We start from the raw sequence: 22,624 nt of genomic DNA, 5'->3' as shown, positions 1-22,624 counted from the left end.
ACTGTCCAATTAAACAAAAGTTTGAAAATTTCCTTTTTTAGATGTGATGGTCCTATAATCATTTTTACAGAAAAAAATTGCCAAGGAGAGAGAAATATGCCAACCAGCAACGAACAAACTGAACGGTTCACCGCACGCGTGGACCTCCATAAGAATGAGAAACACAAGACATCTGAGCACATAGAGGCCATTGACAGCACAAGGATCCCGGCAAAAAAGGCTTATGATTTAGAGCGAGGCATGATTGAAAAAATTGACAAAGATGTCATTCTAGAGACAGAAAGTATGTCTTGGGTCGTTAAAACATACATATCTTGGTTTTACCCATACTTTAAAGATCTAGATACGGTACAAGAAAACGTTTTAAACCAACTTAACACCATCAACGATAAGATACTGGTCATTGATAACGATATGGACGATCTCAACTCAAACGTGCAGTACTATACAAAAGAAATTCGTAGATTGGAGAAAAATCCTAAACAACACATTCCTGGTGTAACGGACATCCCCTTCACTCCTGACAGGCTTAAAATGGAAAAAGAAGTGGAAGAGGTTGTCAAAATGACCTCGGAGCTGAAAACCGGCCGAATTGCGTACAACACAGCCAAAATACATCTCCTAACTGTTTCCAGGACCTATAAGAAGGTGAACCTACTATGCCAAGCCCTGGCCCTTCCGCTCTACTACGTATCAACGAGCATTACGGCCATGCACTCCATCCACTGCCTAATGTCCTACGCCGACCAAACGAGCATCTACCACATAAATCCTCTGTTTCGGTTCTTAGGGCCTCCACTGGTTGTGGCTGGCTGTCTGTTAACTCTGTACAGCCTTGGTCGGGCACTGCTAACTTTTTCATGCCTTTGCTTCTCCCCCCACAAAAGAGAAGCAGCCTCTGTCACCAGCGATCCAGATACAACTGTTCTGCGCCCAAAACAGCCAACAACCACCCCAACGACTTATTGGGACGTCCTAAACGCTGGAATTATCTTTGTTCTTCTTTGGTGCCTTGGCCTGGCCATTGCTCCAGCCTTGTTTTGGGCGCTGAAGAAAGCTCCGGAGGATACGCTTTATAGGATTATGGGTCTGGGAAACCTTTTGAGCCTTTTCCTGCTAATTCAACGTCTATACACGTCCTATACAAACCTAAGACTCACCAAGCCTCTACTGTGGTCTTCCTCCTGGACACTTCGTTCGATCAAGGTTCCTTTCACAAGAGCACTGATACTTGCTCTTATGATAACTGTCTTTTTGGCCAACTATTTTCTTAACGTTGATATTGCCAACTTAATCCACCAAGGACCCATCTTTCCAAACCTATCCTGGCCAGACATCTCTATCCAGAACCTTCGTTAGTACTTCTTATAATTAAACAACTTCTGTTTTACCTCGTCCCAGGGTGCCTCTTTGTTTTACAGACTGCCGCCCTACCTTTATACCACACACCCTGCCACACACCCATGATGCATTCAAAAAAACCTGTTCATTTTTATACTTTGGTAAGCTTAATAGATTGCTAGGACGGGTGCGAACAGAGACAGGCGGGTACGAACAGAGACAGGGCGGAAACGACAGGGACGAACAAACCCGAAGACCGTTTTATTATTCGTCGGTGTCAATGATGCCACCAGTGGAGATAGCAAACATCGCCTCAGACTCAGGGAGGGATGGAGAGTCGTAAATCTTGCAAATCCTTGTCTCTCCACGACCCTTGCGCAAATAAAGCCTGGTCGTGCTGGCATGGGCCATGATGTGCCCGCCAACAGGCTTCTTCGTATCTGCAGCAAACATACTCGCCCCATCGACCTGCGCAACCACCTGGTTGGTGATAATAACTGCAATGTTGTACTCGTCTGCCAGTCGCATCAACGACCGAAGGAACCGTCCCAAATGAACCTGTCGAGCACTGAGCTCTCCCCGCCCGCTGTAGTCCGTTCGGTACAGCGCCATGGCTGAGTCCACCACCAGCACCCGATAGTCGCCCTCAGACATGAGAGCAGAGGCCTGGAGAAGCAGCTGGTTCTGATGGTCGGTGTTGTACGCCCTGGCACAGGACACCTTGTCTAGAACGGCCACGGGATCAAGCCCAAACCTTTCTGCAATAGCCACCAGCCGCTCGGGACGGAACGTCCCTTCAGTGTCGATGTAAAGACACTTTCCATTCCCGCCCCCCTGGTTTGACGGAAGCTGGGCCGTGACCGCAATCATGTGGCACAGCTGAGTCTTTCCCGTCCTAAACTCCCCGAAAATCTCGGTAATGGACCCAGACTCAATCCCCCCACCAAGCAGCTTGTCCAGCTCTGAGGACCCCGTTGTAATGATGACCATTTGCGACCTTTTTTGGTGGTAATCAGCTGCCGATTTGAAGCCCATGGGAACAAGGCTAGCTGCCTCCTTAATGAGTTTATCAACTTTGGCATCTGAAAATCCTTTGATGCTAAGTAGAGTCTTCCGGGGGGTAAAAGCAAGGGCTTCAACGGTGTGGAACCCTGCCTCAGTCAGTTTGGAGATATCTATCTGGGAAATACCTTCTTTTTTTAGCTCATCGATTGGAATGTGGCCAATAGCCGTTTCTGTGCACGAGTCTTCCTCAAACAGGTCCCGAGACTTTTCCATGACTGTCATATAAATTTTCTTCTTGTCAATACAATGCTATTTGTCATGCAGAAGACCTCTGGGGAGGACCTGATGGACAGGATACAGCTGGAAACGCATCTCTGGGAGACAAAAAAGGAGAAGGTTCTTAAATGGGGCGATTCCATCGACATGAGAAAGTCATTGGCGCCAACGGGAGGATCAAGAGTACCTCAGTAGTTTTCTTTATTTTTATGGACGACAGCACATTCAACAGAATCAACGAGGGGCTTGACTCTTTTTCTCCGCTCATTCCCGAGGTCGTTCTGGACTTTTGCTTTACCAAAGCAGGTCTTTCGTCTGACGACCCCAAGCTAAAGAAGCTTGTCTCCCTGGTGGCCCAGAAGCTCATTACTGACGTGGCCACCAGTGCGTACCAGTACCACAAGATAGCCCAGCGTGCATCTTTGAAGGAAAAGAAAGCCCCCAAGGAGAAGAAGCTGACTCTAACTCTTACAGACGTTGAAAATGCCCTGAAAGAGGCCGGTGTTAGCATTGCCAGACCTGCGTACTTCTTGTAGCCAATAAATAGCACGGGGCTAGTTCGGGGTTTCGTGTTCGGGATTGCGGGGTTTAGTTCGGGGCTGCGAACCAATCAGTCGGTAGGGGTGGTGGCTGGCTTGGACTTGGTATCTTTTCGTTTGCGTTCGCGGGTGGCTGTTTTGGTGAAGTACTCTCCCGCCTCTATCTCTGCATCGACCTTTCTGGTTTCGGGGTCTGGGAGGATGTTTTGCTCGCTTTGCTCTTTTTTGGCCTTTGGCTTTAGCTCGGGCCGCTTCTTCCCGTGCGTCTTCTTGTACTGTGGGAGGTACCTCTCCCAGTTCTCGTTTTTCAGGTTTGGGTCTTTTTCAAGCTCTTTTTTCACCATCAGCCGCTTTATCTCATAGATGGGGTGGATGTTTTCCATGCACTTAACTGCTATGCGGCGCACTTCTCTTAGGCTCTTGTAGTCCCCGATGGCTGAAACGGTGTTCCCGTGTGGGAGAATGTGGCAGTCAGTCAGAAGCTCAAGCGACTTGAGCGTGTTCCCGTGGGGACCAATCAGCCGCTCCCTCCTTTTGATAAAGACGTCTTTGTTCCTTACTAAAACGTTGATTTGGATGATATCGCATGATATACCCTCTTCAAAGACTCTAACGGCTTTTTCCAAACTAACCCCTCGGGAGACCAGCTTTAAGACGTCTCGCCCATTGAAGAGGCTGTACGGGTCGCGCGTTTGGGCCGTTGTGGACACAGTTAGCACTAACTCGTGGTAGTCTACCACCAGAGAAAGCTTCTGGATGAGAAAAGCCTTTCTCATGTACTCCTCCACCTCGCGGACGTACCTCTCTCGGTGCTTTGGGAACATAACCTCAAAGGTGCTTGTTTCTACGAAGGCGTGTTTTACGTCCCTCTCTCTGAACGGCGTGCTATCTCTGAACGGCGCAGCTGTTTGGTTGCGTTGCATCATGCTAAAAAAATTAGTAGCCAATAAGACCCATAACAAAAACACCAAGCGTTAGAATAACCCCCCAAGAAAAAACGGTAAAAAGACTTCCCAGGGCAACAAACGTCCTGGTGCTGATGATTCGCCGATTGTCTGGACCCTTATACGAACTTGCAATAATATTTGGAAAACCGCTGGTGGGGAGGGCCATTCCACACGAGCAGGCCAGAGAGGCCGTTGCTAAAATGAGCTGCTCCCTGTTCAGAGCAGCGCCCACCTTCTGAAAGATCGGGAGAAGGACCACAGCACTGACAGTGTGGCAAACAAGGCAGGAAATGCCAAGCATTAAAAAAGAGAGCACAACAACCATAAACGCCAGAGAGTGGTTGTCCGTGTAGGCGATAGCGCTTTGGATCGCATCTTCAAGCACCCCGGTTGTGGCAATGCCTTCCCCCAGAGCCGTTCCTGCAATGGCAATCGACAGAATTTCAAGGGTTTTGCGGTTAAAGACCCTAGAGGACCCCTTAGATAGTGAGAGAAGGAGTATGGGAACGGCGCAGAAAAAACGGCTGTTTTTGGAAGACGAAGAGACGGCCCAGCAGACGACACTAACCACCGTTGCCAAAACAATCTTCCATTCAACTGCTCCCCCCGGCGCCGTCTCTGAGGCTTCACGGGGGGCAGCGCTGTCCTCTGGGGAGTCCTCTGAGGAGAGGAGGCCCCAGCCAAAGCTCTGGTTTGGGAGAAGAATCAGGTGAATGGCAACGTACCCGGCAAGAAAGCAGACAAGAACGGTGGGCACGGAAAACGCGAGCCATTCAAGCCACCCAGCGCCCATGTAGCTTGATCCAAGCACCGATTGTGGGCTGCTGATGGGAAGAAGCATCCCCCCGAGGTTGGCGCCCATGGCAATGCCTATCACGGTTGCAGGGTGTGGGACAAACGAAGCTGTTTGCATTACAGAGAGGATGATGATGGGCGCTGCTACGTTTGACATCAGGGAAGATAGGACAACTGAAAAAAACATTGTTTTAAAAAGCACTGATGAGTCATCACCCTTTCCTACCAAATAAGGAAGAATCATTTTTCCTCCCCCGTGAGCTTCAAAGTACGCCGAAAGAAGACAGCTCCCCATTAGCAGCATCGCCACCCGGGAGACACACAGCCCAAGCATTTTCCCGCACGAAAAAACCACCACCGAAAGACCTGGCATCTCTGGGGCCAGTATCCCCGAAAAAACAATGACGGGAATAAGTCCCAGTGAGGTTACCTCAAGCGGAAGAAGGTGAAAAGCCCACAGAAGCGTTGCCATCAGTGAAATAACTGCACAGAGAAGAGCCTTGTCGCTCCTAAAGATGGGGCCGACCAAAACGTGTCCTCCAGCGTATGCACACACTCCGCACCCAAGGATAAACGCTGCCAGAAGCAAACTTTTTCCATCTATTTCTTTTTCCTTTTTTGGCACTTGCACTGGAAAAACAAAATTTTTAGACTGAATCTCCGAGCTAAAACTTTCTGTCCCCAAAACCGCAGAGACACTTCCTGAAGCATTCTTTGAGGCTGCGCTAAACATAAAGAGCCCAAACTTCCACTTTCGCCATTTTCACCATCTTGTGAAACTGTCTGACAATCGCCCAATCGATCCAAGGTCCTTTATTGCCCTGCAGTCTGATCCAAGGTCCTTTATTGCCCTGCAGTCTATTGTTCATCTCTAGGCCATTGATCCTAACACCTGGCCAATGCTCTCCATAAAGGTAGACCCTGACCCTGTCTGTCGTGGTGGGTTAGAGCTAGCGAGGGGTGCTCCAGCGCCTTGTGTCTCATCAGTTGCATCCCTGCCTTTGGCAGCATCTCGCAAGACATCAATGTGGCTGAAAACGGACGTACACACCTGCTTGTCTGTCTCTGAGCCAGTGCCAGCCAGTTGGTTGTTTGATTCAAGTATTTCAAGCTCGTCCTTCGAAATGATAAGCAAATCTTTGTCCCTGTCTTCAGGTTCGTAGGGAATGTTCATGGCAAGTCTCTTTGGGGCGTTGTCTTTGGGTGCGGGGCGGTGGTGCTCTGCTGCTTCCTGCTTCTTCTGCTCTTCTATTGTCTTCATGTCAGTAACTCCAGTTAAAATCAGCTCTTCAGCAATGTGGAACGAGGTTGGGCGCATGGCTCGGTAGGTCTTGCTCTTTATGTCCATGGCAATGTTTGACAGCAAACTAAGCGACAGTCCCTCACTGCTCCTGGCTAGGCTTCGGATACTATCGTCGCTGGTTGAGACGAGAGAGGGCACGATGTTGTCCTTAATGTACCCGTATCTTTCTTCCTCGTCTGGAAGGGGAATGCCAATCCTGTACCCAATTCTTCTACCAATGGCCGGGTCTATCTGTTCCTGGTTGTTGGTAGCTGCCACCACAAAAACCCTTTTCAAGCTTCGATCTTCGATCCCCTCAAGCCATTTGAGCCACTCGTTGGTTATGCTGTTGCTCACCCCGCCCCCCCCTTCAGTAACGCCTGTTCGGGTGGCAAACAGACTCTCTGCCTCATCAATGAAGATCAAAATAGGCATGTCCTTCTCTCGCTCGTCAATAAAGGCAAAAAACTGTTTTAGCATCTTTTCAGACTCTCCAACGTGTTTTTCCAAAAAAGTGGCAGTTGAGATAGTGTACATCTCAAAGACTTCATTGCAGTCAAACAAGTCGTTCAAAATCTCTTGGTTGAGGATCTTTGAAACTTTAAGATCGTCTACATGAATTGACTGCTTGAAGAGGTGGGCACGAACGTTCATTGCCAGCAAAAAGAAAAGCTTCCTGGCAAAGAAGGTCTTTCCCGTTCCCGGCTTTCCATACAGAAGAATGTTTCGGCTAGCATCGGCAATCTTTACATTGGCCTCTTTGTTCAGCACTAGTGGCATAATAGTTTGGATGTACCCGTCAAAAGCATTGTTTAGCCCGCGATACTGGTCGTTTTTACACATGTTTGGAGTTAGCCGCCCGTAAATCCCCGGGTCCTTTTCAATCAGTGCCTTGGTGCTCGTGGCCGCTACATTGCTCAATAGGTTCGGGAACGTTACGTTTACAAAGCCTATAATTGAGCACAGCATAAAAACAATCGTAATAATCCCAAGCACGGCGTGCATGCTGATTCCTGGCTTCCCACCACTGCTTCTTGGCGGATTGTACCCTGGTGACTGCTGGGCCCCGGGTGTAGCCGTTTCCATCGTTTTCACCGCTGTGTTTTCGCTTAAGAACCTCCTGGAGGTCTCAGCTGGTGTTTCCTCTTTGCTATCTTTGTCAGTTGTTGGCGCTGTTTCAGTTGTTGGCGTGGTTTCTGCATCCGTGGCTTCTCCTGTGTCTTTATCTTTTGGTTCCTGATCGGTTGGTTCCGTTTTGATCTTGGTGCTTTCTATCTCTTCAACTCCATCCTGCTCGTTGTTTCTTTGGTCTTGGGCTGCCATTTACTCCTTAAATTTTTTGAATTTTATTTACCAGTTTTGTATGGAGCCAGAAGTCCTAATAATCGAAGTTACGGGAGAGAAAGAGTACAAGATCTTTGAAACGGGCGTGTCCGTTAGAGTGTGCACAGAGACAGAAGCTCTTGAACACCTCGAAGGAAAGCTCCACCTCTTTCTTGTCGTCCAGTGCAATATGGACAGGAAAGACATCCACAAACTAGCCAAATTCTTCTTTGCCTCCTCGGCCCTTGAGTCCATCTCCGTCATGTACTCCGCGGTAGCTGTCTCCCTGGCCCTGGGCGTGCAAAATTTAGCCGTTATTGGCTTATCGCACCTGAAAAGCGGCGGCATAGAGTGCTCGGTCGATCTGGTGGGGAAGTCCAGCCTGGCATACCCCCACTCCTTCACCCGGGCCATGGAGTTTGACGCTTTTATCGATGAGGTTATGAACTGCCTGGGGTCTTCAACGTACAGGAGCACCACATCCCTGGCTTACATCCGCGGGGAAGCGTCGCTAAGGGAAAGGGCCTACCAAGCGCTTGAGCAAAGAGGCCTTTTTGACCTGAGCGAAGAAGCCTCCTTTGATGAGACAGAGGCAGAGGGTGGCGGGTACCGCCTGGCCCCGTTTCCAAGCTACTTTGAGAAAAGCATGCCCCACAACCTCCTCCCTGACTCAGACCCCGTTTACATTGGCGCGGTGCTAACTACGATGATCAACTACTTTGAAATAAAAGAAGTGAACACCCGGGAAGACTTTGAGGCCGGCAGTACCAAGCACCTAATACTGAATTAATAAATGTATTATTCCACCTCGGCGCTTAAAACGACCCTAGCACTCTCGATCTTCCCAATGAGGTACGCTGAGGGCGCAAACGCTGAGGTTCTTTCTTGGTTCCGTCTGAGAAGGAGGGAAGCTCGCTCGTGGACGCTGGCCAGGGATGGTTTTTGGGTTTCGGGAAGATTGAGGATCTTTTTGGCTTCAGGCACTGACATTGCGCCCAAGAGCGTGGCGTACTCAGCGACCGAGCTTTTGAGAGAGCGGCCCAGAAGAGAGACGAGCAAGCAAAGGCCTCCCATAAAAATATCTGCAAAAATGGACGGAGAGACATACAACAGCATAGGCACCTCGGCAACCAGTCTTCTTGAGGGAAGGTACCACCTAAACTTTGTTCATGGCAGAAGCACTGAAGAAAGCCTTTTTGTGGTCTACGTTGACAAAAGAATGACTCGGAGCAAGTACCACGTCCACGATGCTTCAGGAAGGGGCATCCTTGACGTAACGGACGTATCTCCCGAAGCTAAGCAGCGAATAGTTGAAGAGTTAAAAGTAGCCCGGGTAAAGGGCACAATGGTCAGGCAGAAGGTTCAGGTGGTAGGCAGGCTTTCAGAAAACAACCAAAGCCACACCTCACCCGTAGTTACAGCCACCTCTCTCTCTCTCTTTACCTTCCATTCCGCCCTTTGCCACCTTCTTGGTCGTACCACCACCTAGCACTGTACCGTGTTGTACTGTGTCGTACCACTACCTACCACTGCCTAGCACTGTACCACTACCTAGCACCGACCCAAACAGCTAAAGAGTTATTTTTATTTTAGTTTTAGCCCCAATGGACAGTAAAGTGGTTGTAGACGGAATAGAGCTAAGTCCAGTAAATTACGAAATTATGAAGAACCAAGCAACGGTTAACATTGGAATGATTGGTCATGTAGCCCATGGTAAGTCAACCATAGTAAAAGCTATCAGCGGTGTAAAAACAGTCCGTTTTAAGAATGAACTAGAAAGAAACATAACCATCAAACTAGGCTATGCCAATGCTAAGATCTACAAGTGCATTGAAGGCACTTGCCAGAGACCAGAGTGCTACATCTCCACAGCTAGCAACCAAAAAGAGCCTAAAACCTGCAAAAACAAAGACTGTAAAGGAAAGATCGTTTTAGAAAGACACGTTTCTTTTGTTGACTGTCCAGGACACGAAGTGCTTATGGACACAATGCTCACAGGGGCAGCTATCATGGACGCGGCCATTCTTATTGTCGCGGCCAATGAGCCTTGTCCACAGCCCCAGACCATTGAACACCTGAAAGCAATTGATGTGGTCGGTCTAGATAAGGTAATCATTCTTCAGAACAAGATAGATCTTCTCACTAGAGAACAGGCCCTGGAAAGCCACGAACAGATCCAGGAATTTACCAAGGAGTCAACAGCTGCATCTTCGCCAATTATACCCACCTCTGCACAAATAGGGTGCAATCTCGATGCCATTCTTGACTTCATTGTGAACTACATCCCCGTGCCTGTCAGAAACTACAGCACCCCCCTCCGCATTCAGGTAATCAGGTCCTTTGACATTAATAAGCCTGGGTGCAAGCCAGAAAGCTACAAAGGCGGTGTTATTGGCGGGTGCTTAACCAAGGGGTACGTTGAGGTGGGAGACGTGCTGGAAATACGTCCCGGCATACTCGAGCGAGTCAATGGGAAGTTCTCGTGCCGCCCCGTCCGCACCAAAGCCGTTTCTCTCTTTGCTGAGTCTATTCCCCTAAAAGTAGCCATTTCTGGGGGCCTGGTAGGCATTGGCACAGAAATAGACCCCTTCTTTTGCCGCGGGGATAAGCTAGTCGGTCAAATCATTGGAAAACCTGAAACTCTTCCTGAGGTGTATAGGGAAATGGACATTTCCTACAGTTTATTCGAGAAGCTGGTTTCAGGGATCCCGGCGCTCTCAAAACCTCTCACGGCCAAAGAGCAGATCCTGATTAACATTGGCAGCTGTTCCAGCCGCGTCCAGATAGTTTCAGCTACCAAGGACAGCGCCACCTTCATTTTGGCCGTCCCAATCTGTGCAGACGTAGGGGCAGACGTTTCCGTTTCCAGGAAGCTTAAGGGGCACTGGCGCCTGATTGGTGCAGGCATCATCCTTGGCGGGGTAGCTATCCCCGTTCTAGATTCACAATAAAGCGTTTGATGGCTATTCATGGCGGTAGAAGGACAGAGAGGCTAGAAGGGCGTCGCAGTCTTCTTTTAGGGAGGCGAGGGTTTCTTTGACCGCGTCAACGGGTGTTTTGCTCGTGTGTTCCAGAGAGACTTTGAGCTTCATTATGTTCTGCAGCGGGTGTGGTATCTTGTAAGCTGCAAATGCAACGTCCTCCCTTCTTAAAAGTTCAGAGGTTAGGACGTTCCCCAGGGTGTGGTCTTCGTCTCTGATAAGGAGTTCTATCGAGTTAGCTATCTTGTCCTCGACAATAACTATCTTCTCCTTCTGCAGTGTATCCATACAAAATATTTGCAACTCACAGACAGACAGACATAGCTTTCGGTTTTCGGTGTTTGAGACATTGGCATACCGAAGTGCCGAAGTGCCGAAGTGTTGAGACATTGGCATACCGAAGTGCCGAAGTGTTGAGACGTTGGGGTCCTCAATATGTCTAAATCGGGAAAACAGACTACTAACCCAAAAAGCAATATAGGAATAATTTTTTATGTTTAGAATGAAGCTGTCTGTTGCCGCATGCCTGGTCATGTGCCTCTCTAGTCTTATGGGGGCACTCACGGACGAAAGAATAAAGAAGGTCGCTCTATACATCGAAGACCTCTACCAACTAGGACCCTACACCACCCTTTACACCTTGTTTGACGCTACACCAGACACATCACTCGATGTGCTGAAAAAGAGGAAGAGCGCGCTTATCAAAGAGTGCTACGAGATGGAAAGAAACAAGAAGAACGTCCCAGTCCAGGGCTTGAGTGGAAAGGAGCGAACACACCTTGTGGTGCGCGGGTTTTCCATACTTACCGACGCGAACCTAAAAGAGGCGTACGACTGGGTGCTGTTTAAGTCGCCGTCAGGGTTCATGGACAGGTTTAGAGAAACCCGAGCCAAAGAAAAAAGAGGAACGTTCTTCATGCCCTCTCTTTTTGCCGTGGCCATCGCGGCTTTTGCCGTCTTTGAGTTCTTTGATCTGGCAATCACTTTTATTCCAAAAGCGCCAAAAAAGGACATTGGCAAGAAAGCTTTGAAGAAGAAGCAAAAGAAAGGAGAAGCCCCCCCACAAGCCCCAACTATTTATGACACCTTGACCTACCGAGCTATCAGCCGGGTTTTTGGCCTGCGCCGAAAAGAGCAGCTGCCCAGTGACGATGTAAAGATGCATTAAATAAGGTTCAATAAATGGCTCAATAACTTTTATCCCTGCCTGAACCCTAACGGGCACCCTTACCTGAACCTTAGTTAATTACGGCAGGCAGCCACAAAACCAAGGAATTGTTTGTTTGTAAATGTTTGACCTCCATAAAATCAGCCACGGACCTGAAAGCCCGAGCAAGAGCACCGCCACCCCAGATGACGCTAAGAAAGCATGCCGGGAGATGCTCCGCATTCGGCACATGGAAATGGTGCTAAGTAGCCTCTACCAAAGCGGAAAAATCCGTGGATTTTGCCACCTCTCCATTGGGCAGGAGGCGATTCCTGTTGGCATATCTCTGCACCTGGGCCCTGAAGACATGGTTATCACCAGCTACCGATGCCACGGCTTTGCTCTTATCACTGGAGTTGATGCAAAAGAGATCATTTGCGAGCAGGTTGGATCAAGCGAGGGGTGCGCCCGGGGCAAGGGCGGGTCCATGCATCTGTACGGGAAGCGCTTCCTTGGAGGACACGGCATTGTGGGCGCCCAGGTCTCTCTCGGCCTGGGAGCGGCCTTTGCCCACAAGTACCGCGAGCTTTTAAAGGACCCTGATTGCCTGAAAAAAACCGGTGAAGATAAGCCTGGGGAGCCGGTTGGGTCGTGGACAATGCTCCCGTGGAAGAAGTTCCAGTGCCGAGAAGTCACGGTCGCTGTCTTTGGTGACGGCGCTGCTAACCAGGGCCAGGTTTATGAGTCCCTGAACATGGCTGCGCTCTGGAACCTTCCAATCGTCTTTGTCTGTGAGAACAACAGGTACGGCATGGGAACAAGCGTTAACCGGGCCAGCGCCTCTGAGTCCTTTTACGACCGCTTCTCCTTTGTTCCAGGCATACGCCTGGACAGCACCGACGTCTTTGCTGTCGCCAGCGCCTTCAAGTTTGCCAGGAAGCACGCCCTGACCAAAGGCCCCATCGTTCTGGAGTGTGTAACCTACCGCTACAACGGACACTCAATGACCGACGCGTTTTCCGGGTACAGGACCAAGCAGGAGGTTGAGACCTTTGAAAACCACGACTCGATTGAAAAGACCAAAGACTATCTCGGAGAAGACGCTGGCAGGACTGTTTCCGAGCTAAGCGAAGCGGCCCACCGAGAAATGGCCGCTCTCAAAGAAGTCTCCCTCAACTCCCAAAGATGCGCCCCCACCGACCTTTACACCGACATCCTCATTCAATAAAAGCCTTTATTGCCCCATTAGTAGGCATTGATGGCGTACATGCAATAAATGTCCATGCACTGTCTTAAAGCGGTAAACATCCGGAAATAAACGTAGCTTGTGAGGATGGCGTAGAGCGCCCAGTCCATAGCCGTTCCAAAGGACAGCACCCGCCAGATCACCAGCATAAAGTTAACCAGAAGCGCTGTCGTCTGCTCAAAGATCAGAACGTAAAACAGCCCAAGAAGCGTCACGGTGGTAAACCAGCCACTTTCCTGGGAGCCCAGGATGTGGATGTTTTTCAGGGTGTACACATCCTTCTTCTCCACACTGGCAAAGTGGTCAACTCCGCGGCAGTCAGTTAGTTTTTTAATGACGTACCTACTCCCCGGGGCGCTGTGCTGTCTTCTTTCGGCCACAATACTTGCCATGTTGCAAACAATCACTGGCGCCCCAAAAGAAAGACTCTCAATCCTTCCCCCCGAAAAAACCGCTGAAATGTCGTTAGCAATGAAAAAAAGCGTATCTGCTGTCGATGACACGAAGAGGTTTGTGGCCAAAAGCAGAGAGAGAATAATAGACACGGTGGCAACGGCCACAATGCTTGATGACACCTTTTTTTCGTCATCTACCTGGTACTCACAAAAACACTGTTCGCAAACTTTAACGTCTTTGATAAGCTTCCCCTTAAACCGCCAAATCTTCAGGCAGTGGCGGTGGACGTATTTGATTGTTCCCTTGCACCCGCACGGGCTGATAAGGTCCTCCTCGCTCCCAAGCGGGTTTTCAAAGGAATAGCAAATCTTACAAAAAATTTCTTCGGTACCACTTTCAGATGGACTTGGAACCCTTCCCGTGCGAGCGCTTTCGGCTACCAGGGGCGCGCCTTCCACAAGGGCATTGGTTTTTGGCCCTGACATTGTTTCATCCATAACGGGGCGTTTCAGTTTCTATTTATTCTGGGGGATAGATACCGATTGGATCGTTTCAAAACCTGAAAGTGATTGATGTTGCCCAATCACTGCCGCCCGCCTCAGATCTCGCCTGCTGCCTCCTCGCTCGGACTCATCTCAAAGCCTGCAACAATCTTGTAGACAAAGTCATAAACAGACTCTGCACTGCTCGATGAAATCTTTTTATCAACCGTTGTCACTCTTTTTGAGTACTTCCAGGTTTTGGCAAGCTTTTTCCACTTCGAAAGCACCTTGCCCTGGTTTTTGAACTCCAGAATAAAGAAGCAGAAGGTCGAGGGCAGCCCAAAGCGGAGAATAGACTCAATGTAGACCCCCAGGTGCTTGGTGTGGACCAAAAGCCCATAGAGCTTCTGAAGATTGGCTGAAACCAGAAGAAAAACGGCATTCCGGACCTGCTCAAACTGAACCAGCGCCTCCTCGTCCTGCTCGCAGAGCTTCAGGTACTCAGCGTACGTCTCAGCCTGCTCCTTAACGTAATACCCCTGCTTTTCCAAGTCTTTCAGAACTTCCTCCTTAGCACCCGAGCGCCCAAGTATTTCATAAACCTCCCCGTCCGTGCCCTTAAAAACACAGTTTCTAGACTCCACGAACAACCCCTCAATACTTTCAAGTTTTTCAACGTCTTTTTCCCGAAGTTTTTCACGTATCCCAAGGTAGTACTTCCGGAAAAAACTGTTGGCAGTCAGCTCGCCCTCTTTGTAGGCAATCGTGTTTATGTCCAGGTCATAGATGGACCCCGACCGCCGCCGCGAGAGAGCCTCTTTTTTCTTCTTCTCGTTCAGGTACATTCGGTTCTTTTCGCTGTACGCCTCAATGGCCGTGGCAAGCTCCTGCTCCATCGACGAGAGAAGGTCGGTGATTTTGGTGCTTTGCGGGTACTTGGTGCTGTTCCAGGCAAAAGTTTTAAGAAAATGGTCAAAAGTCTTTCCAAGAATCTGCGTGTCACTCACTGGAGCCTCGCTGATGGCGTTGTATGCTGCCAAGTACTTTCTAATCGTGTCCTGGGCCAACGTTTCAAGCGCAGAGACCCTTTCTTCAGCGTCAAAAAGACAATCGATCGATTCGCTCTCAATTCCTGGAAGGGCCAGAGAGTCACAGTCTTTACCTGAAGACCCTAGCCCCCTTCTTACGTTGGAGAGTAAAATATCTTCCTCTACAGGCTCGTCCAGAGGCAGAGAAACAAGGATGTGCATGGGAAAAAAAACAAATGAAAATAAAAAGTAGCACCGGTAAGGCTCGAACTTACAACCTCTGGGTTATGGGCCCAGCGCGCTGCCATTGCGCCACAGTGCTCCTGCAAAAAACTATCTAAATTACAACTCTTCGTTTTATTTGGCCCCGGACTACCACAGCCATACCTCAGCCATACCCTAGCACTGACCCAGCTCCTTGTTTCTTACAGACTCTAGGAGGCGGTTGAAGTACCTCCACCGAACCAGGTGCATGAGGTCGGTGCTGTTCCTTCGACACTTGTCTATTTCCTCGGCAACGGTTCTCTCCAGGCCTTGGAGCTCTTCGGGCGTGGAGTGCTCAATGGCATCCTCTAGACTGAGTATCCGATCAAGAAACTCGGGATCAACCATTTTGCGGTCACAGCCTACGCGGTCTTTGGCAGTGTCAATGACAGTCAGTGTGTCCCCCGTCCCAAAGAAGTCTTGAACGTTGGCAAAGGTTCTTTGGACAAGGTTTTTGTTGTGCTCCACCGAGTAGGAGTAGACGCTTCGTCGATAGTCGTCCTTGAGCTTAGCATACGCCTGGCTAAGAAACCCTGACAAAGCCTCCTTTTCTCGCACTGGAATGGCTGAGGAGGCGTCTGGGTGGACCTTCTTCATTAGGTCGTAGTATACCTTCTTTAGCGAGCTCTGTGAGAAAGACGACGAGGGCGTCTTGAATATCTGGAAGAGCGTCTTCTCCATTTAACCGAACAAATAATTTTTTCGGGAATGAAGAAAGTCTCTCAGGAAGACTGCTGGCGGGTTGTGTCGGCGTTCTTTAAAGAAAAAGGACTAGTTCGGCAACAGTTAGACTCTTTTAACGAATTTATACAAACAACGCTACAAGAAATCGTTGACGAAAACTCAACCATCGTTCTACAAGCACAGAGCCCGAGCGGCGACGAGGCGCTGGCCCGGAAGTACACGATCAAGTTTGGCCAGATCTATTTAAGCAGGCCGCCTACCATGACGGAGACAGACGGAACCACCGCCCCAATGTTTCCCAACGACGCCAGAACCAGAAGCCTTACCTACGCCTCGTCGCTGTACATTGACATCACCAAAACCGAGCAGGTTGGCGACGACGAGCCTGAGGTCAAGCTGTACAAAAGAGTGCCAATTGGCTCAATTCCAGTAATGCTTAAGTCCTCGTACTGCATCTACCACAACATTGATGAAAACGACATTAACCGAATGGAAGAGTGTCCGTACGACCAGGGGGGGTACTTTATCATCAACGGCTCAGAAAAGGTGCTTATTGCCCACGAGCGCATGGCCACCAACCTCGTCTACATTTTCAAGAAGGCTCCACCCTCCCCCTTCACCCACACCGCCGAAATCCGCTCCATGCCCGAGCACGGCCACAAAATACCCTCTTCCCTAACCATCAGGCTCATTTCAAGGACCCTGGAAACAACGGGGGGCACTGGATACTTGCTGCGCGCCTTGCTCCCCCACGCGAAACAGGACATTCCCGTGGTCGTTATTTTTAGAGCTCTTGGCTTTGTTTCTGATAAGGAAATACTTGAGCATATCTGCTACGACTTCTCAGATACTGAGATGCTGGCTATGCTGCGGCCAAGCGTGGAAGAGGCTTTTGTCATTCAGGACCAGGAGGTGGCGCTCGACTACGTTGGCAAAAGAGTCGCTCCAGCAGGATACTCCAAGGAAAAGCGGATCAAGTTTGCCAAAGCCCTCTTCCAGAAAGAGTTCTTCCCCCACGTTGGCGTCAAAGAGTTCTGCGAGACCAAAAAAGCCTACCTCTTTGGATATGCGATCCACAAGCTGCTTTTGGTCGCTCTGGGACGGAGGGAGCAGGAGGACAGGGACCACTATGGGAGAAAGCGCCTTGATTTAGCTGGGCCGCTTATGGCAGGCCTTTTCCGGACGCTTTTCAAGAAGATGTGCAGCGAGCTGGCTAAGCACATGCAAAGATGCATCGACGGCAACCGGGACCTAAACCTGGTCATTGGCCTAAGAACAACGACCCTGACCCAGGGCCTGAGGTACTCCCTGGCCACCGGAAACTGGGGGGAGCAGTCTAAAAGCATGCAGGCCCGCGCCGGGGTGGCCCAGGTCCTGAACAGGTACAACTACACCTCGACGCTCTCCCACCTAAGAAGGGTCAACACCCCCGTGGGCCGGGACGGCAAGCTAGCCAAGCCCAGGCAGCTGCACGCGAGCCACTGGGGGATTGTCTGCCCGGCAGAAACGCCTGAGGGCCAGGCCTGCGGCCTGGTTAAGAACCTGGCCCTTATGTCGCACGTTTCCGTTGGCATTAGCTCCACCAGTGTGATTGAGCTGCTGGAAGAGTGTGGGCTGGAGGGCTTGGAGGAGGTAAGTCCAAGCGCCATTGCTGATGCCACTAAAATCTTTGTTAACGGTTCTTGGGTCGGTGTCCACCGCTCACCTGAAAACCTGATTGAAACGCTCAAGTCACTAAGACGGGCAGGCGAGCTCTCGCAGGAAATGGGCATTATCAGGGACCTTAGAGAAAAAGAGATTCGCGTCAACACCGATGGGGGCCGTGCCTGCCGCCCCCTGTTCATAGTCGAGGAGAACACCCTTAAACTGGCCGCGTTCCTAGACGCCAGGCGCTCTGAGAGGTCGGCAGCTGCGCCGTTTACCTGGTCTGAGCTGGTGCGTGAGGGATGCATCGAGTACATCGATGTGGAGGAGGAGGAAACGGCCATGGTGGCCATTAAGCCCGAGGACCTGGAGGCAAACCCTGGTGTTGCCTACACCCACTGCGAGATTCACCCAGCGATGATTCTTGGGGTCTGTGCCTCCATTGTTCCCTTCCCCGACCACAACCAGTCCCCTAGGAACACCTACCAGAGCGCCATGGGGAAGCAGGCGATGGGCACATATGCCACCAACTTCCTGATGCGGATGGACTCTTTGTGCAACGTTCTTTGCTACCCGCAAAAGCCCCTGGTAACGACCAAAAGCATGGAGTTCCTTAGGTTTAGAGAGCTCCCAGCCGGTCAGAATGCGATTGTCGCCATTGCCTGCTACACGGGGTACAACCAGGAGGACAGTGTGGTTATGAACCGCGGGGCTGTCGATCGCGGCCTGTTTCGCAGCTTCTTCTATCGGACGTATAGCGACCTGGAAACCCGGGCCAAGCCTGAGGAGCAGGAGTGCTTTGTCCGCCCCGAAAGAAAGTCGGTGCAGAGAATGAAGAACCTGAACTATGAAAAGCTCGACACTGACGGCCTAATCCTCCCGGGAACGAGGGTCTCAGGAGAAGACGTTCTGATAGGCAAGGTGGTTAGCTCCCCCGACGGCTTTCGGGACGCAAGCACGCCCATGCGAGGCACAGAAACTGGAGTGGTTGATCGGGTGATTCTAACGACCAAGGATGGGTACAGGTACGTCAGGGTTAGAGTGCGCTCAGCACGTGTGCCACAGATGGGCGATAAGTTTGCCTCTCGCCACGGACAGAAGGGAACGATTGGGATTGTTTTGCCGCCCGAGGACATGCCATTTACCGCAGACGGCATCATTCCCGACATTATCATCAACCCCCACGCCATTCCCAGTAGAATGACGATTGGGCACCTGGTTGAGTGCCTGCTGGGGAAGGTAAGTGCTATGGCAGGCACTGAGGGAGATGCCACCCCCTTTGCTGGGCAGAGCGTTGAGGCGATTGGTGAAGAGTTGCAGAAGCACGGGTTCCAGAAGAGAGGCTTTGAGGTGATGCACTCAGGGTTTACCGGAAGAAAGCTTCGCAGTCAGATATTTATTGGACCAACGTACTACCAAAGACTCAAGCACATGGTAGCGGACAAGATCCACGCCCGAGCCCAGGGGCCCGTACAGATTCTTACCAGGCAGCCAGTTGAGGGAAGAAGCCGGGATGGAGGTCTTAGATTTGGAGAAATGGAGAGGGACTGCATGATCTCTCACGGAGCAGCGGCTTTCCTTAAGGAAAGACTCTGTGACGTCAGTGATAAGTTTGAAGTCTTTGTTTGCAACACCTGTGGTATCTTTTGCAGTGGAAACAGAGAAAGGGGCATTTTTGCCTGCCAGCTCTGTGGTACAAGGACGGACATCAGTGCCGTTCACATGCCATATGCCTTCAAGCTTCTTACCCAGGAAATGATGGCCATGTGTATCTCCGTTCAGATGCGTCTTGAGACCTGGAAGAGGATATAGTAAAGTAAGTAATAAACTACTGTGGTTATGCGCTGTGCCTGGTGATGGACCAGCATCCTATCCCAAGATAGCCATTTTGATGCCTTGTCTGAAAAGATAGAGATCGGAACAGAAAAGATCGTATAAACCGTACATAAACACCCTGATGTAGACAAAGATTCTCCATACATCGTCAGTCATGCTTTGGCTCATGGTAGATAGAACGATAGCAACCAGCGCCCCTCTTATCCCTAGATAAATCCAGTGCTTGGCCACCTCGTCCTCAGGCACTTCCTCAAGCACCCTTGGCTGAAGCGAGGAAATCAGGTAAGCACCTGAAATACCCATAATCCCGAAACAGACGAAGCCTGGGGCACTGACCATGCAGGTGGAGCACATCAGCATTAAAAGAAGCGTTTGGACAAGATGCATTTCACTACTCGTGGAAAGGTGGTGGAGGAGTGACTGGGCGTCCCGAAGACACTGGGCCAGGCCTATCCAGATGAGGGCGCCGGCTCCCGTTTCAGCCACTGAGTTTGGACCTCCAGCTAGGACGTTCAGAGACTTGGCCATTGACATAAGCACCAGGAAAAGCGTGCTTATCAGTGTGAGGGTGTAGTTTAGATCCAGTCTTTCAGATAGCTTGCTCTTCCCCGAGCGGCCCTTCTTTTCCTCTTCAGGTTCGGCCACTGGCTGGGTCAGGAACCGGTAGCACAGAAACAGGTTGGCCGCAGCCACTCCTAGAACTAGTTCAATATAAGGCATACGCTCTACGGACCAGTCCTTGAACAGTGTGCTCCATCGGGTGCGCCCAAGGAGGAGGACAGATGGGTCGGTGCTGGAGATGAGGCCTGGAGCAAGGTAGGTGAGATAAAGCACCACCAGTGTGCCCAGGAAGAGAAGTATTTCCGTCCTGTCCCCTCGGGTGATCAGTAGATCTACAAAATCGTAGAGCATCCGAAGAAAAGATCCAGTAACCAGTGCACCTGAAAGGACCCAAACTTTGAGGTAGAGGTTGCATATGGCTGTTAGCAGGCTGAAGCCTTGGGATGTTCTGCTTTTGAGGACTTCACACATTTCAGTAATCCCAGTCTCGGTGGTTGCAATTTGGGCTGCCAGTGTGGCGCCTGGGGCCTGTGCTAGGAGGGGGTGGTAGTAGGTTCTAAGAACCAGGTCTGTCTCGTGTGCTATGTCAATGAGGCCCCCAGGTGCTGCCGGGCGCGCGAACAGTTTGCCGAGGTATGGAATGGTTGAAAGATAGATCTGCGTAACTGATTTAAAGTAGGAGAAAAAAGAAGTGACGATTTTTGAGACTAGGAATACGGGTGCAGCAATGACCCTGAGCACCTTGTCAAAGATAAGCTGGCCTATGGCAATGGCTAAACTTATGACATACTCAATGCCTCTTACTACTAGGTCAACTACCCACAGTACGCCACTCAGTAACGACTCAGCAGCTTTTGCTAGCAAAAACGTTTTTGATTGGCTTTCAGGTTTGTCTCTTTCAGTTAAGTCTACTTTCTTCTCTTTGGCGTCTGTTGTGGCCTTTGTGTCTTTCTTTTCAGGTTCTGGCCATATTTTGGTAATGGTGGTGTAGATTTCATCTGCTGGGTTGGCAAAGACCTGGCACGTCTTCTTTATAAACAGCGACACTAGGATATAGTCAAAGACTGTTATGGTCATTGCTGAAAATAAGTTGACTGTTCTTTGGATTGCAAGTATTACAAGCTCCATAAAGTAGACCAGAGGGGCAGCACCGAGCAGAAGCCAGTTGCGCTGCTTCCAGGCTTCCTTCATGTTTTTGGTCAGCTTCTCCACAGGTGTCTGCTTAGTGCTCTTTTTCACTGGTGCAGCTTTGGGTGTGGTGGTCTCTTTGCTTGCGCTCTCTGGCATTGTAAAAAAATTATAACGACATCAAATATTTATGATGGCAAGATTGGGTCTGGGTTATTTCGGGTGGCAAGATACAATACGGCACGGTACGGCACGGTACGACATGATACGGCACGGTAGGAGTGTGGGGATCTGGGCTATGGCACGATGCTACTTAAATGAGCTTTATTGGTTGTTGTTCGGGTTTCAAAGCCCCGGAAACCCGAAACCCCGAAAAACCCCGAAGGGGGTTGAATGCTTGCGTTAGTGCTTGCGCAGTAGACCAACCAGATGCTGTGCTGACCTTTCCTCCTCAGACGAGAGTTTGATGAGGCTTTCAGCCAGAAGAAAGTCTTCCTGGACCTCAAGGCTTGATGGGGGGTTAAGCTCGGAGGCGAGAACAGAGGCCAGGGACCTAGCATGGCCCAGATGCTCAGTAGACTCTGTGTACTTCTCAAGTAAAAACTTCCCCGCTCTTATTTCCGCAAAAGACCTTCTTCCCTCCAGCCTTTTCTCCATTCCAGCCACCGCCTTCTCCACTTTCGCCTGCCACTCTGCTGCCCTCTCCAAAGACTTCTTCAGGCTCCGCAGGTGCTGGGCCATACAGTTGCTGGCCTCAGCTACTTTCAGCCGAAAAAGCGAGGCCTCTGCAGCTTCTCGCTCGTGGTAGAGACTCTCTAGCTTCTCAACGTCCTCTTCGAGTGAGAGGCCCTGAATGTCCAGCTTAGTAGCTTCTTTTACTTTAACGTTTGCGCGGCGCAGCTTGTCCATGATCTTCCCAAGAAGTCTGTCCACGCCCGCTCCAGCGCGCAGGCACTCCCCCTCCGCCCCTTTAATCGGGGTCGTTAGCGAGGGTATAAGCGGTGTTTCGGGCTGTGGGGCCGCGTCCTTGGAGGTTGAAGCGTTTGGTGCTGCATACTCTGCTATGGGCAGGCCAAAAAGCGTGTCCTCGTTGCTTGGGTGTCCTTCTTTCTGGGCTTCTTCTTTCATTGCAAAAAACAAACACTACACCCCAAAGAGGATCTTTTTCAGGAGCATGGAGGTGTAGTAGGCAACGAACAGAGAGGCAACGAAAAAAACGAGACTCTGTTTTTCGCCTGCCTCCTCCCCTGCCGAGACGTCTGCATCGCTGCTGTAAAGAACACTGAGCCTTTTCTCCACCTTTTCAATCCCTGGAAGATTGAACAGCTCCTGGAGGTTTTCGCGGATGAGCTCTTTCGTTGCTGGGGCAAATTGCAAGAGAAACTTGTGGTGCTGCATGTCCTGGTCTTTGCCCCGATTCTGCCTAATGACAATTTCTATTTCGTCGTATTTCAGAAGAATGCCAGTGCTTGGTCGAACAGAGTAGCAGGCGGGGTGGGTGCTTTTGATTTTAAAGCCGTAATCAAGGTCCCCAGTGTTTTTTACTCTAAGCTTACAGAGACCCGTATCTTTTTTCAAGAGCACGTCAGAGGGATGCACCACAATGCTTTCGATACTCATTCCTTGAAATAAAGATTTAGAAAAATAGAGAAGAGATAAAACAAGCAAATATTCAAGCCATCTACCGAACACCAACCCGACCTATAAAAACACAACCCG

The 22,624-nt window shown here is 50.2% G+C and overlaps 21 protein-coding genes across 21 annotated transcripts; 9 read left to right on the top strand and 12 right to left on the bottom strand.

The window, feature by feature from the left end:
• Positions 1-96: 96 nt before the first annotated feature.
• Positions 97-1,359, top strand: NEDG_00224 (uncharacterized protein; the record flags this gene model as incomplete). Its single annotated transcript, XM_067687642.1, has 1 exon — positions 97-1,359. The coding sequence occupies one exon, from the start codon at positions 97-99 to the stop codon at positions 1,357-1,359; it is 1,263 nt and encodes a 420-aa protein (XP_067545350.1).
• Positions 1,360-1,605: 246 nt separating this feature from the next.
• Positions 1,606-2,619, bottom strand: NEDG_00223 (DNA repair protein RAD51; the record flags this gene model as incomplete). Its single annotated transcript, XM_067687641.1, has 1 exon — positions 1,606-2,619. One exon carries the CDS (start codon positions 2,617-2,619, stop codon positions 1,606-1,608), a length of 1,014 nt encoding a protein of 337 aa, XP_067545349.1.
• A 33-nt stretch (positions 2,620-2,652) lies between these two features.
• NEDG_00222 (large subunit ribosomal protein L31) lies at positions 2,653-2,817 on the top strand (the record flags this gene model as incomplete). Its single annotated transcript, XM_067687640.1, has 1 exon — positions 2,653-2,817. One exon carries the CDS (start codon positions 2,653-2,655, stop codon positions 2,815-2,817), a length of 165 nt encoding a protein of 54 aa, XP_067545348.1.
• Positions 2,818-2,831: 14 nt separating this feature from the next.
• Positions 2,832-3,158, top strand: NEDG_00221 (transcription initiation factor TFIID subunit 1; the record flags this gene model as incomplete). The annotated part of the gene is made up of 1 exon (XM_067687639.1): positions 2,832-3,158. One exon carries the CDS (start codon positions 2,832-2,834, stop codon positions 3,156-3,158), a length of 327 nt encoding a protein of 108 aa, XP_067545347.1.
• Positions 3,159-3,232: 74 nt separating this feature from the next.
• On the bottom strand, positions 3,233-4,087 carry NEDG_00220 (ribosomal RNA assembly protein; the record flags this gene model as incomplete). Its single annotated transcript, XM_067687638.1, has 1 exon — positions 3,233-4,087. The coding sequence occupies one exon, from the start codon at positions 4,085-4,087 to the stop codon at positions 3,233-3,235; it is 855 nt and encodes a 284-aa protein (XP_067545346.1).
• Positions 4,088-4,097: 10 nt separating this feature from the next.
• NEDG_00219 (phosphate transporter) lies at positions 4,098-5,636 on the bottom strand (the record flags this gene model as incomplete). The annotated part of the gene is made up of 1 exon (XM_067687637.1): positions 4,098-5,636. The coding sequence occupies one exon, from the start codon at positions 5,634-5,636 to the stop codon at positions 4,098-4,100; it is 1,539 nt and encodes a 512-aa protein (XP_067545345.1).
• Positions 5,637-5,774: 138 nt separating this feature from the next.
• On the bottom strand, positions 5,775-7,508 carry NEDG_00218 (spastin; the record flags this gene model as incomplete). Its single annotated transcript, XM_067687636.1, has 1 exon — positions 5,775-7,508. The coding sequence occupies one exon, from the start codon at positions 7,506-7,508 to the stop codon at positions 5,775-5,777; it is 1,734 nt and encodes a 577-aa protein (XP_067545344.1).
• A 40-nt stretch (positions 7,509-7,548) lies between these two features.
• On the top strand, positions 7,549-8,298 carry NEDG_00217 (uncharacterized protein; the record flags this gene model as incomplete). Its single annotated transcript, XM_067687635.1, has 1 exon — positions 7,549-8,298. The coding sequence occupies one exon, from the start codon at positions 7,549-7,551 to the stop codon at positions 8,296-8,298; it is 750 nt and encodes a 249-aa protein (XP_067545343.1).
• An 8-nt stretch (positions 8,299-8,306) lies between these two features.
• NEDG_00216 (uncharacterized protein) lies at positions 8,307-8,582 on the bottom strand (the record flags this gene model as incomplete). The annotated part of the gene is made up of 1 exon (XM_067687634.1): positions 8,307-8,582. The coding sequence occupies one exon, from the start codon at positions 8,580-8,582 to the stop codon at positions 8,307-8,309; it is 276 nt and encodes a 91-aa protein (XP_067545342.1).
• A 16-nt stretch (positions 8,583-8,598) lies between these two features.
• On the top strand, positions 8,599-8,997 carry NEDG_00215 (uncharacterized protein; the record flags this gene model as incomplete). The annotated part of the gene is made up of 1 exon (XM_067687633.1): positions 8,599-8,997. One exon carries the CDS (start codon positions 8,599-8,601, stop codon positions 8,995-8,997), a length of 399 nt encoding a protein of 132 aa, XP_067545341.1.
• Positions 8,998-9,112: 115 nt separating this feature from the next.
• On the top strand, positions 9,113-10,459 carry NEDG_00214 (translation initiation factor 2 subunit 3; the record flags this gene model as incomplete). The annotated part of the gene is made up of 1 exon (XM_067687632.1): positions 9,113-10,459. One exon carries the CDS (start codon positions 9,113-9,115, stop codon positions 10,457-10,459), a length of 1,347 nt encoding a protein of 448 aa, XP_067545340.1.
• A 12-nt stretch (positions 10,460-10,471) lies between these two features.
• NEDG_00213 (DNA-directed RNA polymerase II subunit RPB11) lies at positions 10,472-10,777 on the bottom strand (the record flags this gene model as incomplete). The annotated part of the gene is made up of 1 exon (XM_067687631.1): positions 10,472-10,777. The coding sequence occupies one exon, from the start codon at positions 10,775-10,777 to the stop codon at positions 10,472-10,474; it is 306 nt and encodes a 101-aa protein (XP_067545339.1).
• A 214-nt stretch (positions 10,778-10,991) lies between these two features.
• On the top strand, positions 10,992-11,657 carry NEDG_00212 (uncharacterized protein; the record flags this gene model as incomplete). The annotated part of the gene is made up of 1 exon (XM_067687630.1): positions 10,992-11,657. One exon carries the CDS (start codon positions 10,992-10,994, stop codon positions 11,655-11,657), a length of 666 nt encoding a protein of 221 aa, XP_067545338.1.
• A 121-nt stretch (positions 11,658-11,778) lies between these two features.
• Positions 11,779-12,864, top strand: NEDG_00211 (pyruvate dehydrogenase E1 component alpha subunit; the record flags this gene model as incomplete). Its single annotated transcript, XM_067687629.1, has 1 exon — positions 11,779-12,864. The coding sequence occupies one exon, from the start codon at positions 11,779-11,781 to the stop codon at positions 12,862-12,864; it is 1,086 nt and encodes a 361-aa protein (XP_067545337.1).
• Positions 12,865-12,881: 17 nt separating this feature from the next.
• Positions 12,882-13,775, bottom strand: NEDG_00210 (uncharacterized protein; the record flags this gene model as incomplete). The annotated part of the gene is made up of 1 exon (XM_067687628.1): positions 12,882-13,775. The coding sequence occupies one exon, from the start codon at positions 13,773-13,775 to the stop codon at positions 12,882-12,884; it is 894 nt and encodes a 297-aa protein (XP_067545336.1).
• A 101-nt stretch (positions 13,776-13,876) lies between these two features.
• On the bottom strand, positions 13,877-15,010 carry NEDG_00209 (V-type H+-transporting ATPase subunit C; the record flags this gene model as incomplete). The annotated part of the gene is made up of 1 exon (XM_067687627.1): positions 13,877-15,010. One exon carries the CDS (start codon positions 15,008-15,010, stop codon positions 13,877-13,879), a length of 1,134 nt encoding a protein of 377 aa, XP_067545335.1.
• A 177-nt stretch (positions 15,011-15,187) lies between these two features.
• NEDG_00208 (uncharacterized protein) lies at positions 15,188-15,733 on the bottom strand (the record flags this gene model as incomplete). Its single annotated transcript, XM_067687626.1, has 1 exon — positions 15,188-15,733. One exon carries the CDS (start codon positions 15,731-15,733, stop codon positions 15,188-15,190), a length of 546 nt encoding a protein of 181 aa, XP_067545334.1.
• Positions 15,734-15,760: 27 nt separating this feature from the next.
• Positions 15,761-19,192, top strand: NEDG_00207 (DNA-directed RNA polymerase II subunit RPB2; the record flags this gene model as incomplete). The annotated part of the gene is made up of 1 exon (XM_067687625.1): positions 15,761-19,192. The coding sequence occupies one exon, from the start codon at positions 15,761-15,763 to the stop codon at positions 19,190-19,192; it is 3,432 nt and encodes a 1,143-aa protein (XP_067545333.1).
• A 57-nt stretch (positions 19,193-19,249) lies between these two features.
• On the bottom strand, positions 19,250-21,064 carry NEDG_00206 (uncharacterized protein; the record flags this gene model as incomplete). The annotated part of the gene is made up of 1 exon (XM_067687624.1): positions 19,250-21,064. One exon carries the CDS (start codon positions 21,062-21,064, stop codon positions 19,250-19,252), a length of 1,815 nt encoding a protein of 604 aa, XP_067545332.1.
• Positions 21,065-21,307: 243 nt separating this feature from the next.
• NEDG_00205 (uncharacterized protein) lies at positions 21,308-22,033 on the bottom strand (the record flags this gene model as incomplete). The annotated part of the gene is made up of 1 exon (XM_067687623.1): positions 21,308-22,033. One exon carries the CDS (start codon positions 22,031-22,033, stop codon positions 21,308-21,310), a length of 726 nt encoding a protein of 241 aa, XP_067545331.1.
• A 15-nt stretch (positions 22,034-22,048) lies between these two features.
• On the bottom strand, positions 22,049-22,525 carry NEDG_00204 (uncharacterized protein; the record flags this gene model as incomplete). Its single annotated transcript, XM_067687622.1, has 1 exon — positions 22,049-22,525. One exon carries the CDS (start codon positions 22,523-22,525, stop codon positions 22,049-22,051), a length of 477 nt encoding a protein of 158 aa, XP_067545330.1.
• Positions 22,526-22,624: the final 99 nt, after the last annotated feature.

The sequence above is a fragment of the Nematocida displodere genome (assembly GCF_001642395.1).
Source record: "Nematocida displodere strain JUm2807 chromosome Unknown 1, whole genome shotgun sequence".
Taxonomy (NCBI): Eukaryota; Fungi; Microsporidia; genus Nematocida; species Nematocida displodere.
This window is presented reverse-complemented; position numbering and strand designations above follow the sequence as displayed.